The 15,157-nt window shown below is 35.1% G+C and overlaps 1 protein-coding gene across 23 annotated transcripts in view; it reads left to right on the top strand.

The window, feature by feature from the left end:
* LOC111425955 (titin) overlaps window positions 1-15,157 on the top strand; it is a 131,007-nt gene that overhangs the window by 61,025 nt on the left and 54,825 nt on the right. For 20 of the 23 annotated variants that reach the window (XM_071194473.1, XM_071194480.1, XM_071194478.1 and 17 more), the window contains 11 exons: window positions 392-521; window positions 3,248-9,817; window positions 10,087-11,319; window positions 11,439-11,518; window positions 11,656-11,762; window positions 11,830-12,059; window positions 12,220-12,294; window positions 13,274-13,378; window positions 13,432-14,570; window positions 14,635-14,695; window positions 14,932-14,979. In XM_071194473.1, the coding sequence (XP_071050574.1) occupies window positions 392-521; window positions 3,248-9,817; window positions 10,087-11,319; window positions 11,439-11,518; window positions 11,656-11,762; window positions 11,830-12,059; window positions 12,220-12,294; window positions 13,274-13,378; window positions 13,432-14,570; window positions 14,635-14,695; window positions 14,932-14,979 (9,778 nt within the window). Of the gene's footprint in view, window positions 1-391; window positions 522-3,247; window positions 9,818-10,086; window positions 11,320-11,438; window positions 11,519-11,655; window positions 11,763-11,829; window positions 12,060-12,219; window positions 13,108-13,178; window positions 13,213-13,273; window positions 13,379-13,431; window positions 14,571-14,634; window positions 14,696-14,931; window positions 14,980-15,157 lie in introns of those variants that run through there. The other 3 variants (XR_011639758.1, XM_071194483.1, XM_071194484.1) reach the window with 3 other exon arrangements.

Raw genomic sequence — 15,157 nt, 5'->3', positions numbered from 1 at the left:
ATAAGTATGCCAACAGACGAGTAGACAGATTTATGTATCTGCATTATTTTTAAAATTCTAAAGTCAATGACCACTTATATTTAACTTCTCCACACGAAGGTTAAAAATATAATTAAGAAAAAGAGAAACTTTAATTTTCCGTTAGATCAAAAAAAGTCAACAATTTTTCCAAATTTATCGATCCTTCTGTGTATGCTAAAATAATATACAAAGAGGAAGTTTTGTATACAAATCGATAGGAAACATGGCCTATAACCAATGATAAAATAAACATGTGGAATGAGGTCGCGTTAAATTTTTTGAAATTCGTAATTCCAAAAATAAATGAGATGAGCTCACCGCCAAAAAATTTTTTGGAATTGTAAACTTTAGTCGTTTTTTTTTGTTATAGATGATTCATGAAGGCAACAACGCAGTTCTACTGATTTCGAGTACTTATGAGGAGGATTCTGGGTTGTTCACGTGTCGCGCCACATCTTCAGCAGGACAAGTGGAACAATCAGCCAAACTGATCGTCAAAAGTAAGAAATAGACCTTATCTATGCCCCAATGTTATTGTTGTTGCAAGAGAAATGTTATATTTTCCTATGATACATATACATATATTTATTGTTGCCAAAGTTTATAAGGTCGGTCGCCAAACATATTTTCTAGTCTAAAACTAAGCTTGACGCTTTAAATGAAGCATATTCTACTACCACTGGTTGTTATCCCTTTTTTGTATATTAAATATTAATACTATACCCACTTCAAATTCACTTGAAGGGAAGGTATGATGAAATGGTCCAATCTTTACTGTGTTTTCTTGCAAGGGTTCCAAGTGATATTTGATGAAAAAGGAATGAAAAAGGCTTCTGGCTAACAAATTCATTCTCATCATATTGTAGTTTGTATAGTGTTAAACAGAAAATCGTACAAAAAAAGTAAAAAAAAAACGCTGTGCTTTATATTTTATGTTATGTAACTTTTTAGTTAATCAGTAATAAAATGCTATTTATCATTTACTTGTTTTCACATTCACATATTTTCGAAACTAACCTTTTTTTATATCAAATTTTTTGAATATTTTTGAAGATTTTTTCAACTAAATTTCCAAACGATTAAGTCCCCATTAAAATACCAACTTAATTCGACACTCAAAACGATTCGGTTAATAATAACGCGATGAATAAACAATACTTAATTAGGTTTTGGCAAACTTCTTCAAATTGATTTTTTTTTACTCATTAAAAAGTTCTTAATGAGTCAGAGGTATAAATAACGCAAATTGTGTTTTGTTTACGAAAAATATTCAACGAACTTTCATCACATTTCTATGAATATCTAGATTATTTTAAGCCCTTTCAATGCAACAATCCGAAATGATCTTAATAATAATATTAAAATGAAGTCACAATTTAAATGCTTTTTGGCAAGTTATTAGATATATCAGCACATACTTTGTTGAAGGAATAGATGGAGATGTTTTAGTAATTAAAACATTCAACGTTAAATATTTTTGGGATAAAAAAATCTAAAACTGAAACTTTCAGGAATTTGAGGATCAATTTATTTTAAATAACTTTTAAATCAATTAAATTAAACAGAATTTTTTCTAATTAATATTTAAATAACAAATTCAGGAAGTTATATAAAGGATTAAATAAAACTCTCAACCATAAAAAGTCTTTATTTTTCCTTAAAGAATACGTCCCCCTTTTCTCCCTTGTGATTGTCGTATGTCGACGTCACGATCTAGATATTCTATTTTCAAACAGAAAAACGAAAAAGCGAGTTGTGAGCGTTTGGTGCCGTGTGCAGCGAGAACTCCTAGAACTAGTATTAGCGTAAACTATTTTGGTTCGGCGTGTGTATTACATTACTGGACCGGCTAAATTTAGCACAGAAGCCGTACCTTATATTCACAAGGATTTTTGCGGAAATTTTTCACACACATCCAGTGAATCACCTGAAGCTGTCCGTCTTATTTTGGAACTGGCTCAAAAAAATCAGACCGATGTAAATCACGAAATTATATTTAAATCTGAAAACAGAGGCACACGGTACCAATGCGTCAACTCTATGAAATGAAACATTATTACGAGTTTTATTAGGCTTTACTTTATTTTCGTCCCCTTATTACAATACAAATTTTATTCTCACTTGGAACCCAACACAGTAACTTAATTAATTTTCTTAAGATAGGATCAAGTCTATTCTGTTCGATAATTGGCCGTTTTAAACGCAGAAAGAATTAATATCCTTTTAGAGTTTAAAACGGCCAAACATTACTTTATCACAATTTGCACCCCAAAATCCACTTTACACCTGCACTTCTCCGAGCTTCAAAGAATACTAAACACAAAATAGACGAACGCTTCCATACTGAAAGGTGAAAATGGTGGGGATATTCAAGCAGTCTGGTGTGAGCAAAAGCTGCTGTGACAAATCGACCCAATATGAGCTTTGCCACACGCGTTGGACACGCAATTGTTTGTGTTGTCAGGCGGAGTGTAGCGTACTTCTAAAAATAACTAACCGTCCGTTGACTGAATCACCACATTACACATTTCAGACCAAAGGAGATTCATGATTTAGTATACCCCATAGAAGGAGATTCTATTTGTATTTTACAACTCAATTTTAAAAAAATAAATGGTTACATTTAACGCAATAATTTAAAAAGATTCCATTTAGTGTTTTAATTTATACCTACATCATAACATAACTCATCTACTATTTTGATTGTTAAAAGATTCTCAGTGTCAACGTAATTATTTACTTGGCCATAATGAATACACCTGGTCATACCAATTACGCTTACAAACCACTTGGCAACGACCTTTATTGGCGAAGTTGTGAGCATTTAACGATTTGGGACAATCATTTCCCAAAGTGTTCGAGGGAACAAAAATTTAATTTCAATTTCGTCTTATGCTCAACGCAGATGGCGTCGTTTACTTATCGGGAGTGCTATAAATAATATGGAAAAGCAAGGATATCCTCCGTCTGAAATAACATTCCTGTGTTCCTTGAACACTTTTTTATTTCATTTAATTTAAGAACATAGTTCTATATTTAAAAAATTTGATAGTATGAAGGTCAAGAACAATGCCGTTGCTTTAACACCAATTTCTATAAAATATCATCGATACTTGGATCGGATCCAAAAATTTTTGGCAACCTCCCTAAAGTTTATTACACTTTATTTTTTATGTGTTAAACATTTCCTTTCAGCAAAATTCTTTAAACTTAAACAAAATTTCAGAGCGTCCCGGAAAAGTATATCGTACTCAAGTACCAGATCAAAAAGGGCAACAACAACCTACCTATCCACAAGCACCTTTCGGTGCGAAACAAAGTCCCGGCACAGGCTCTTTCATAGATGGCGTAGGTGCTGGTGATCAACCAATCGATGGGGAAGCACTCCCTATGGGCGATGAAACACTTCCATGGAGAGCGAAAGGCAAACCAAAGCCTAAGGTCCCATGGAGGCAAGCGCCGGTCGGTTTAACTCTTGCAGAACAAGCTCAGCAACCTGAAAGAAAGAAAAGCAAATCGTTAGAACCACAAAAAGCAGAAATAAAACCTTGGACTGAAGAACCAATCGTTCTCAAAAAAGCTGCAATTGAAAAGAAAGAGATCCTTAAGGAAACCATAGAAGAAGTTCAACTAAAACCCTCCAAACCAGAACGAAGGGAAATACCACGTTCTTCAATAGAACATGTCGATTTAAAACACAGGGAAAGAGAAGAATTAGAACGTTTACACCTCGAAGAAATAGAAAAAATGTCAAAAGTGACCAAATCTACAGTTGAAGATAAAACTTTATTGGATGTTAGTGAAACTGAAGAAGTCGATTCAATCACCAAACCTAAACCAGCTGATTGGCGAAAACCACGGTCGAAAAAACCTGAGGAGGTTCAAAAGCCGAAATCAAGGGACACATCGAAAGAGAAACCCGAACCAATTCCATGGACTCAACAAGAAGTTAAATTAAAGAAGACTGAAATTGTAAGAAAAGAAATTCCAAAGGAGACTTTACCTGAAGTTCAACTTCAACCGGTTCAACTCCCAGAAAAGGAAACACCTCGAGAAAGACCAAGAGATCTATCAAAAGATAGACAAGAACCTATTCCATGGACGGAAGAGGAAATTAAACTCAAGAAAACTGAAATTGTAAAGAAAGAAATTCCAAAAGAGACATTACCAGAAGTTCATCTTCAACCGGTTCAAATTCCCGACACAGATAGCCTCACGGACGAAACAAGAGATAGAGAAGGTCCTATTCCATGGACGGAAGAGGAAATAATATTAAAGAAAACAGATATTGTTAAACAAGAAATTCCTAAAGAAACTATTGAAGAAGTTGAGCTTCAACCTGTACCATTAATTCCCAAACAAGTTCCAAAAGAAGAATTCCCGAAGATAGAATTAAAACCGAAACCGAGAGAAATTATCGAAACTCGCGATCAAAAAATTGAAGAAGTAATCAAGGAAGAGAGAATATCCAAAGACATTAAACAAACAAAAGTAATAACTGAAGATTCTTCGAGACTTACAATTGAAGAAGAAACGAAAGAATCAATTGTGCAAGAAGTTGAAGAAGAAGAACTACCTAAATTCTGGGATTGGAGACAACAACCTAAGGGTGGTAAAGTTACAAGAGAAGATATTGCTCATCTTGAAGGTAAACCACTACAACCTGAAAAAGTAGAGAAAAAGCCGCAAAAAGTTCTACCAAAACCAGAGGAAGCGGTGCCATGGAACCAACAGCCAATTCAATTAAAGAAAACTCCGATTACACCTAAAGAAGCAACAAAAGATACTATTGAAGATGTCGTGTTGAAACCAATTCCTACCCCAACACAAACGATTGAAGATAGAACGATTATTTCAATTAAAGAAACTGCTACAGAAGAACAAAAACAGAGACAAGAAATTGTAGATAGGAAGAAAGTTGAATTCGTTGAAACTCAAGATAGCACAATGCTTCAAGTAAGCGAAAGAATCACTGAAACGACAGAGATGAAGGAAACTATAGAAAAAGGTTGGCGTAAACCTAGAATGCCGGAACAACCTGAGACTATTCAACATATTGAAGACCAGACATTAATAGACTTGAAAGAGACGATTGAAGAAGAGGAAAAGAAACCAAAGAAAGTTGTTCCCCAAAAAGATGAACCTATTCCATGGAATGAGCAACCAATTCAATTGAAAAAGACTACTAAGGAAACTAAACAGGTTGTTAAAGAACAAATTGAGGATGTTACACTGAAACCGATTCCCAAAGAAACACCATTTACTGAAGAAATTATTAAACATGAAGTAACAAAGGATATCCAACCTGGGAAGGAGGATAAGCGAGAAATTATTGAAAAGAAGAAGGTGGAATTTACAAAAACCGAAGATAGTACATTTATGAGAGTTGATGAATCTATCACTGAAAGAACCGAGAAATCGGAAGCGATTGAAAAAAGTTGGAGAAAACCTAAGCAACAAATTGAAGAGAAACAACCTATACAACACCTCGAAGACAAAGCGGAATTACAAATACAAGAAACTGTAGATGAAGAAAAACGAAAACCAAAGAAACCTTTGCCGAAAAAGGAAGAACCAATCCCATGGAATCAACAACCCATTGCATTGAAGAAAACTCCCAAAGAAATAAAACCTGTAGAAAAAGCAGAAATTGAAGATGTTACATTAAAACCAATACCAAAAGAAGAGAAAGAAATTGGACAACCTAAGCAAATACTCGAGGATAAAACGATTATTAAATTAGATGAAAAAGTTGTCGAGGAAAAAGTTGTAACACAAAAAGAGGAAATTAAAGATTGGCGTAAACCAAAAGAAATAAAACCTCAACCAAAAGAAGAAGTTCCTCTTCAACCACTACAAAAGCAAATATTAGAAGATAAAACAATTCTAAAAGTAGACCAGAAAGTTGTTGAAAAACAAACTGTTGAAGAGAAAATTGTTGAAGAACAAGTTGTTGGAACCAGGGGTTGGAGAAAACCACGTAAACCTGAAGAAGTAACACCAGTTGAAGTTGAAGAACTTCCCAAAGCTCCTGTTGAAGAAAAACCAAAGAAACCATTGCCTAAAAAGGAGGAACCTATTCCATGGAATCAACAACCTATTCAACTTAAGAAAACACCGAACGAATCGAAACCTGTTGAAAAGGAGGATCTAGAAGAAGTTGCTCTAAAACCAGTTAAGAAAGATGTTGAAGATAAAACGATTCTGAAAGTTGATGAAAAGGTTGTAGAAGAAATCAAGAAGGAAACTGTAATAAAGAAACGAGAGGAACAGGAAATAGTTCAAGAAGTAAAACAAGATGTTGTGGATAAAACGATATTGAAAGTAAAAGAAGAAGTGGTCGAAACAAAAGAAGAAACTCGTGGTTGGAGAAAACCACGTAAACCAGAAGAAGTAACACCAGTTGAAGTTGAAGAACTTCCCAAAGCTCCTGTCGAAGAAAAACCAAAGAAATCGTTACCTAAAAAGGAAGAACCTCTTCCATGGAATCAACAACCTATCCAACTTAAGAAAACACCCAAAGAACCGAAACCTGTTGACAAGGAGGATTTAGAAGAAATCGCTCTAAAGCCAGTTAAGAAAGATGTTGAAGATAAAACGATTCTAAAAGTTGACGAAAAGGTTGTTGAAGAAACTAAGAAGGAAAAAATAGTACAAAAACGGGATGAACAGGAAATAATTCAAGTTGTAAAACAAGATGTTGAGGATAAAACCATTTTGAAAGTAAAAGAAGAAGTGGTTGAAGTAAAAGAAGAAACTCGTGGTTGGAGAAAGCCTAGAAAACCGCAAGAACAACCTAGACAAGATGTTGAAGACAAAATAATTACTAGTGTTGATGAAAAAATTGAAGAAACAATAGATACACGTCAACCATTGCAACCAAAAGAAGAAGTTGTTGAAGAGGTACAACCTGAAATTAAATCTTGGAGAAAACCTAAAAAACCGGAAGATAAGGTGACTGAAGTAATTGATAAGAAACCTGAGGAGGAGAAACCAAAAGTGGTTGAGAAGAAACCCAAGCAGATTCCAACCAAGCAAGAAGAACCACTTTCTTGGACTGAACAAGTTAAACTTAAGAAAGCCAGAAGAGAATCAAAAGAGATACAAAAGGAAACTCTAGAGGAAGTTATTCTTACTCCTATCAGAAAAGATTCGTTAAAAACTACAGAAGAGGTTGTTGAAACGAAGGAATGGAGAAAACCAAAAATTCCAGAAGAAAAAGCGCCAGAGGAGAAAATACCAGAAGATAAGCCACGTAAAATAGAGGAAAAACCACAACCTAAACCCGAACAGCCCGAAAAAGTACAACCTAAAGAAAAAGTAGCAATACCAGAGAAAGTAAAACCGGAAGAAAAAGTTGAAGAAATTGAAGAAGGAAAATTACCTTGGCAACAAGCAAGGTTGAAACCTACCAAAAAAGATGTGAAAGAAACAGAAAAGACAGAAATAGATGTAAGTTTGAAACCGGTTAAAAAGACTACAGTTGAAGAACAAATAGAAGTCGTCGAAGATATTGTGCAACCTGTTAAACCTAAAGATGAAGTACGCCCTTGGCGTAAAGAAAAGAAGGTTGTAACAGAGGAAATTGTTGATGAAAAAGTTATCGAAGAAACCAAACCAACGAAGAAAGTAGAAAAAGTTGAAGAAAAGATTATTGAAGAAAAGATTGTTGAAGAAATTATTCAACCAGAAAAACCGAAAGATGAAACTAGATCATGGCGTAGACAAAAGAAAGTCGTGGAGGAAGTTGTAGAAGAAAAGAAGGTGGAAGAAATTAAACCAGAAGAACAACCTAAAGAAATTATAGAGGATAAATTACCTTGGCAACAAGCGAAATTAAAACCAACAAAGAAACCGACGAAGGAAGTTGAAGAGACAAAGGTTGAGGTTGAATTGAAACCAATTAAACGTGAGGATAAACCTGTTGAACGAGTAGATATTCTGGAAGAAACAGTAACCGAGGTTGAAGATACTGTTATACTTAAAGTCGATGAAAAGCCAAAAATAACTGAAGAAATAACGACAGAAACTAAGAAGCGTAAAAAAATCAAAACGCATGTAGAGGAAGATAAAGCTGTAGCGGAAGAAGAAATAATCGAAGAAGAAGAGGTTGAGAAACCTGTACCTGCTGAAATACCTATTGAAAAAGAAAGACCTACCGAAGAAGAAATAAAAGAACTTCCGGAGAAACCGGTTGAGAAAAAACCAAAGAGAATACCAATCAAACCAATAGAACAAAAGGAAGATTTTACAGCTATTCAATTAAAACCAGCGAAGAAAGTTCAAAAACCTGTCGAAGAAGAAGTGGTTGAAACGGTAGATCTTAAACCAATCCCCGAAAAAGAAATAGTTCATGAAGAGGAGGTAGTTAAAAAAGACAAGAAACCGAAAAAACCAAAAGAAGAAATTCCAAAAGCGCCTGAAGAATTGGAACAATACACTCCTGAGAAATTGGAGATAATTGAAGTTGAAAAACCAGAAAAGAAACCTGAGGAGGTACAACCAGCAGCACCTTGGCGACGACAGCCTAAAGAAAAACCAGAAGAAAAGGTTGATGAAGCTCCAAAGTTAATAATCGGAAAAGGTAAAATACCAGAAGAACAAAAAGTTGTTGAGGAAGTAAAACTTAAACCAATTCCGAAAGATAAGAAACCAGTTGCTGAGAAAGAAGTTCCTGAAGAAAAGCCTTTAAAGAAACCAGAAGTGAAGCCTTTCGATGTAGAACGTGAGGAAGTTACACTGAAACCGTATGAAAAACCAAAACCACAAGAAATTCCACAAGAGCAGAAAGTTGAAGAAAAAGTTCCTCTTCCGGAGAAACCTCTTGAAAAAGTAGAGGAGGAAAAGCCTTCTACTCCATGGCAAAGAACACCTAAAGAGAAACCCGTAGAAGTACTTGAAGAAAAAGCTTGGCCAAGAGGAAAGAGGAAGCCAAAAGTTCCGGAGGAGCAAGAAAAAGTTGTATTGAAACCGATTCCTAAGAAACCTGATGAGAAACCGGAAGAAGTAATCGAAGATAAATTTAAAGCTCCGATAAAAGACATTCCGTCCGACGAAAAACCAGAAGAAGTTCCTTGGAGGAAGCCAAAAGCTCCCCAAAAAGAACTTGTTCCTGAGAAAGTTGAAGAGGTTCCTGTTAAACCCAAAGAAGAACAACAAATTAAATCGACCGCTGAAATGGTTTTGAAAAAAGAAGTGGTAGAAGAAGTCATCAAAGAAGTTATTGAAGAAGTACCTCAAGAAGAAGAGAAGGACGTGGTATTTAAGAAAGAGATGAAAGTTGATATTGTGTCAAAGAAAACCAAAGCTGAAACACATAAGAAAGTCGTCCAATTCGATGATGATCGTCCATTGCCAGAATTGGAAATAATTTCGCAAAAGAGAGTTACGGAGGGTCTCGATAAAGTTGCTCAAGATGAAGTTGTAGAAGAAGTAAAAGTTCGAGAAGATAAAGTGGTTCGAAAATCGATTATCGATAAAACGGTTGCTGAACTTCATGCAAAACCGACCAAACCTAAACCACCAAGGTTTGTTAAAAGAGTTGAGCCTGTTGCCGCCGAAAAAGATAAACCGACGAGGTTAGTTTGTAAAGTGGAAGGTACACCATTCCCTGAAGTAAAATGGTATAAAAATGAAGTGTTGTTACAACCAAGTGAGAGAGTCAAGACAATTGTTACCGAGGATCAAGTAATATTGGAATTTGCGACAGTGCAGCCCCAAGATGTTGCTATTTATTCATGCAAAGCCACAAACCCAGCAGGAGTGGCCACGTCAACTGCAAATCTCGTCATTCTAGGTACTAGGCGTTCCGTGTGTCTAAAACTGCTCACGGCTGCAGTTTTATTGTGTTTCTTTTGTCCGGCTGTTTACAATTAGGCTTGCTGCCAAAAATAAAGAGTCAGTAGCCCCAGAAACTTACTCGCTCGCTTCACTTAATCCCAGCCGCAACATGTCTGTTATTTTTCGCTCTTTTGGTACAATTTTTGGCGTTTTTAATCAACTAACAATCGATTTAATAGTTTCATTATATCGCTATAACACCGTTATAACACTTTTATTTTACAGAAAAAGAAGAAAGTGGAATTGCTCCACACTTCACCCAACCTCTTAAGCCTCAAATCATAGAAGAGAAGAAAATCGCAAAACTCGAATGCGTTGTTGTTGGAAAACCAACTCCCATGGTGAAATGGTTTAAACAAGATAAAGAAATTAAACCTGATAGTGCGAAGAAAATCACGTATAACCAGGAAACCGGGGTAGCAACTCTCGAGCTTCTCCAACCTACACCTGAAGATGAAACCATCTTCAGAGTACAAGCGGATAATAAATTCGGCAAAGCGGAATGCAGAGCGAATTTAATCATTTCAAAATCAGTTCAAGTAACTCAACCGGTAGTAATGCAAGCTCCTAAAATCACAAGAGCAGTTCCAGCTGTTGTTACTACTCCGAATAAAGATATTGTTCTTGAAGCCGAATTTGAAGGAACCCCAACTCCTGAAGTTAAATGGTTCAGGAATAACACTCCTATAAAACCTGGTAAAGACTATGTGGTCACCACTCAAGGCACCAAAACAAAATTAACCATCAGCAAACAAACACCGCAGAAACCTGGTAAATATGAAGTAAGAGCCGTTAATCCTAAAGGTGAAGCAAGATCTTCCGGTTCTGTATCGGTAACTCAAGATAAAGAACTTCTACAAACTAAAGCACCTAGATTTATCGAACCCATTCAACCTAAATTGGTTGCACCGGGTGAAGTTGTTATTTTAGAATCGATCGTCGAAGCACAACCAACGGCTTCTTTCACGTGGTATATTCACAATACTCCAATTAAAACATCACCAGATGTTAGAATTACCACGATTGAAAACAAATCAATTTTATATTTAGGCGACGTTAAACCTGAATATACGGGATCAATAACTTGTAGAGCGGAAAACGTTGCTGGCTCAGTAACCTGTACTGCTAATCTAGAAGTAACCGAACACGTAGAATGGGAAGAAACAACAGAATTGGAATATCCTAGATTTGTAAAACAACTATCACCAGTTAGAGTAATGGACGGTGAAAAAGTCACTTTTACTTGTAAAGTTACTGGAAAGCCAATTCCAAAAACTGAGTGGTTCCACAACGGTCAACCAGTTCAAGAAGCTAAAGACGTCGTTGTTTATCAAGACACGGAAGGAGTGTGCATGTTATCTATAAACGAAGTATTTCCTGAAAACGCTGGCGAGTATATCTGTCAAGCTGTTAATAGAGTTGGAGAAGCAATCTGCAAATCGTCCCTCGTTGTTGAAGGTTTGTATGATTTATAACAAACACAACACTTAAGATAGTTACGTAAACATCTTTAAAGTTTAAAAATAACTTTAAGGTCAAGATGCGGATAAATACGTAACTCATTACTTTTTTTACAGCTTACGAATACATACAGGATTCTGAAATTGGAATCATGACCGGGCCTAGTGGTTCCGAAGAAGATTTATTAGGAGATAAGGTAACCATAAAATATTGGAAATCGTTTTATGATTACGAACCAGAATGTTACTAAATTTAAAAATTTTGCAAAAATAAAGAACCCAAACAAATAAACCAAATAAATAAAAACTGAGTGTTTTTTTTTATTTTTCGCAGACCTTGAGCGAAATTGACTTCTTCTCAGACAGCGATGTAGAATGCGCGCCTAAAATTACTAAAAAACTACCCGAGATCATCTCAACCAAAGATGGAGATGTTACTAGGTTTGCTTTTACAAACAACACATTGTAAAAATAACTTTTTATTACTTGTTTTTTGTTTTCCCCTCAGATTGGAAGTAAAAGCCGTTGGCAAACCAATGCCAAAAGGCAGGTGGTTAAAACATGGCGAAGAAATTTTACCATCAAACGAATTTATGATCGAAAATTATGAAGACGGCACCTCGGTGTTAACAATATCAGAAGTCTACCCTGATGACACAGGGGAAATTATTTATGAAGCTCAAAATCCACTAGGAGTAGCAGTTACGACAACTGAATTAGTAGTCGAAACAGTCGAAGGTACTTCATATGAAGAGGCTTCAAATACTAATGATTTTTTAATTTGCAGCTTTTCCTTTAACCTAATATATCAACAAAATACATATTCACACCATATTTACACTAATAACTAAATATGAAAATTGTTTTGACAATCTACTATTTAATGTTTAATGTGTAGGTATCATTGGAACGAAGGAGTACAGAAAACCAGAATGGGTCACACATATGGAAGAATTACAAGCTGCTTTAAAAGGTAATAGTGATAATGTTGAATCTCCATGCATGAGTGTGCACAGTTCAGACGGTCTTTCCTTGGACAGTTTAGAAGTGTCAAATTCAAAACTTCCACAGCGTAAGTCTTTAGAAACGAACTTCGCACATCCAAACATATCAACGCAATCAATTAATTCATCAACCGCTTCCGTTAAAAGCGAACCAATCGCTAAATCTACAAATAGATTGAGTTTTATTAAATCGGCAATGGACGAATATCTTAATTCACATCGGCACTCTCTAAGTTCCGTGATCGAACTGCTCGATTCGTCGCCGAAAGAAAATGTTACCGATGAGGTGGAATTAGATTTGAATCAATTATCACTTATGTTGGAGCAGTGTGGTAGTCTTCCAGAAGAACCTAGGCGATACTCTCAAGATGCGTATTTCACTTTGTCCCCCATTGAAGAAAATTCTGAACCATCTACAACAAGTAGTCGAGATACAACATTAAAATACAATCAGGTTTATTCAAGTTCTTTTGACCCAATTCCATCTGAACCAGAATATTCTGATTATCCAGAGAAGTACCAAACTTTTCCGAGGTCTAAAAGTGCCGATAAAAATCAAGGGATCAATAAAAATTATTATTATGATACTACAATGTATCCATTAGAACCTAGAGAATTAGATCCGAGTGCTTTTAATCAATTACATACAGCTGATAGTCAAGAGGAATTACAAGAATTTTTGCTATTAGAAAGCGAATGTATGAGTGATAAAGGAAAAGGTTTAGCAGCCGCATTTTTATCATCAGATGATGAGAAAGATGATGACACAGAGAAAAGGAGAGGTATTTAGACAAACTAAAATTTGCGTTGTTATTTTTACTAATCCTGCATGATTTGTGTTTATATTATTTAGGTCAATGACATAATTTATTCCATAGTAACATAAGGTTAGTAATTAAAAAAATTATTTAGCTTTATAATTAATAATTGTGTTTTGATCTTTTATAGCCGCCCACAGCGTACCAACTTTCGTTAAGGAAATCACTAATGTTCATACTAATGAGGAAGAAGTTGTAGAATTTGAAGCTCTGTTCTCTGGAACGCCAACTCCAGGTAAATTTAAATCTAAAAAGTTATTTAAAATACTAATTTAAATCATTCAACAGATATTATTTGGTATCATAATGATAAAATCATTCGTAATACCGAAAAAGTAAAAATAAAAATTCACGATAACAAAACAACATGTACAATAACTGGAGTTGAAGTGCATCACGCTGGAACTTACGTCTGCAAAGCCATCAGCGATATCGGTTTGGCTGTCACCAAAGGAAAACTTTTCGTTAAAGAAATACCCGAAGAAACGAAAAAAGAAATAAGATTAAAGAGGGCACAAGAAGTTGCGGAAAAAGTGAAAAAAGAACGCGTAACCATCGAGAAGAAACGAGAAGAAAGAAAGAAGAAACGAGGATCGATGACGATGGAGCCCGAACTTGCACCTGTAGACGTAAGTGAAGTTCAATCAGTTGAAAAAGTCGAAGAAATTCCCGAGCAACCGAAAGAAGAAGAAAAAGCTCAACCGATAATCACGCCACAAGAACCTCTGTCCACCGAAGCCATCGCCAGTTGCAAAAAGATTGATCAAGTCGAAGAAGACATCGTTCCAATCATTGAGGAGAAAGCCGAAAAGATTATTCCATCACAAGAAGCGTTAGAAATCGCTGAAATTCAACCTGAAGCTGAAGTAAAAGACCTTAAAGAAAAGAAACCGAAGACGAAAAAGGCAAAACCGGAAACGCAAGAACAAGTATCCGAAGAAGTTTCCATAACCGAAGTAAAATTAGAAGAGGTTATGAAAAGGGTTGAAGAAATCATCATTTCAGAAGAAATCAGAATGGCAAAAGAAGTTTCTGAAGTACTCGATTTTATTAGGGTTAAAGAATTTGGCCCTGGAGAAAATCCATTAAGAGAACTTGCAGAAATTGGGTATTTGGTTAGAAATGGAATAACAGTCAAAGAGATCAATGTGCTTTATCACGAAGAAGATAAATTTCCTCATCTCAAAACACCAACAGCACAATCGGCGATGGTTAATGTAGTCGAAAGGAAAGGATTATCTGCATTAATTACCGAAGTTATGACCGCAGAAACTACAATTGACGAAAAAGTCCTTGCTGAAACTCTAGGATTTAGAGCTTTCATGAAGATGATCGAACTTAAACACGCCACCGTTGAAGAAGTTATCACTCAATTCGTTCCTGACGACTTTATCCAAAAAGTTTGGGAAACAACAGATGTGACAGAGGTAAAAAAAATTTTTTTAATGCAACTCATTCAAAAATAAAAAATAAATTAAATTTGTATTATAGGAAACACTGAAAGGGGTTACCGAAACCGTCCGCATCACTGAAAAGACTGAAGTATTTATTGGTGAGTTGATAATGAGTGTTTTAACGTTTGTTACTTCGTCTGTTGTTAGTTTAATTAAGTTGTGTGCCATATATTTAAGTTATAATAACATAAATAACCAAAGTTTTGTATACATTAATAATAAAAATAAAGTATTTTTATTGCTGCAATTTTAATAAATCCTTCCATAAAGCAAAGCTTTTGTGTGTTATAAAAATTTATCTCAAATCATTTCTGAAAAAAAATTAAATTTTCAGACACAACGAAGAAAACCAAGAAGGTCAAAATACTAGATGAAAAACATGGTAAGTTCGATGTTTGTTTTTATAGTAGTGAAAAGGTTTTGATTTACGCGAGATACCGAAAAGTTAATATTGTTGTTAAAATTGGAAAACATATCTATTTAGTTTATTATCATTTCATTTCAGCTATTTTGGTAAGATTAGTAATTTTAATGGTTAGATTCAAAGTTTTAGTTATAAT

This window comes from Onthophagus taurus, chromosome 2 (assembly GCF_036711975.1).
Source record: "Onthophagus taurus isolate NC chromosome 2, IU_Otau_3.0, whole genome shotgun sequence".
Classification (NCBI taxonomy): Eukaryota; Metazoa; Arthropoda; class Insecta; order Coleoptera; family Scarabaeidae; genus Onthophagus; species Onthophagus taurus.
The sequence above is the reverse complement of the archived record's forward strand: the minus strand, read 5'-3'. Positions and strand labels throughout refer to the sequence as shown.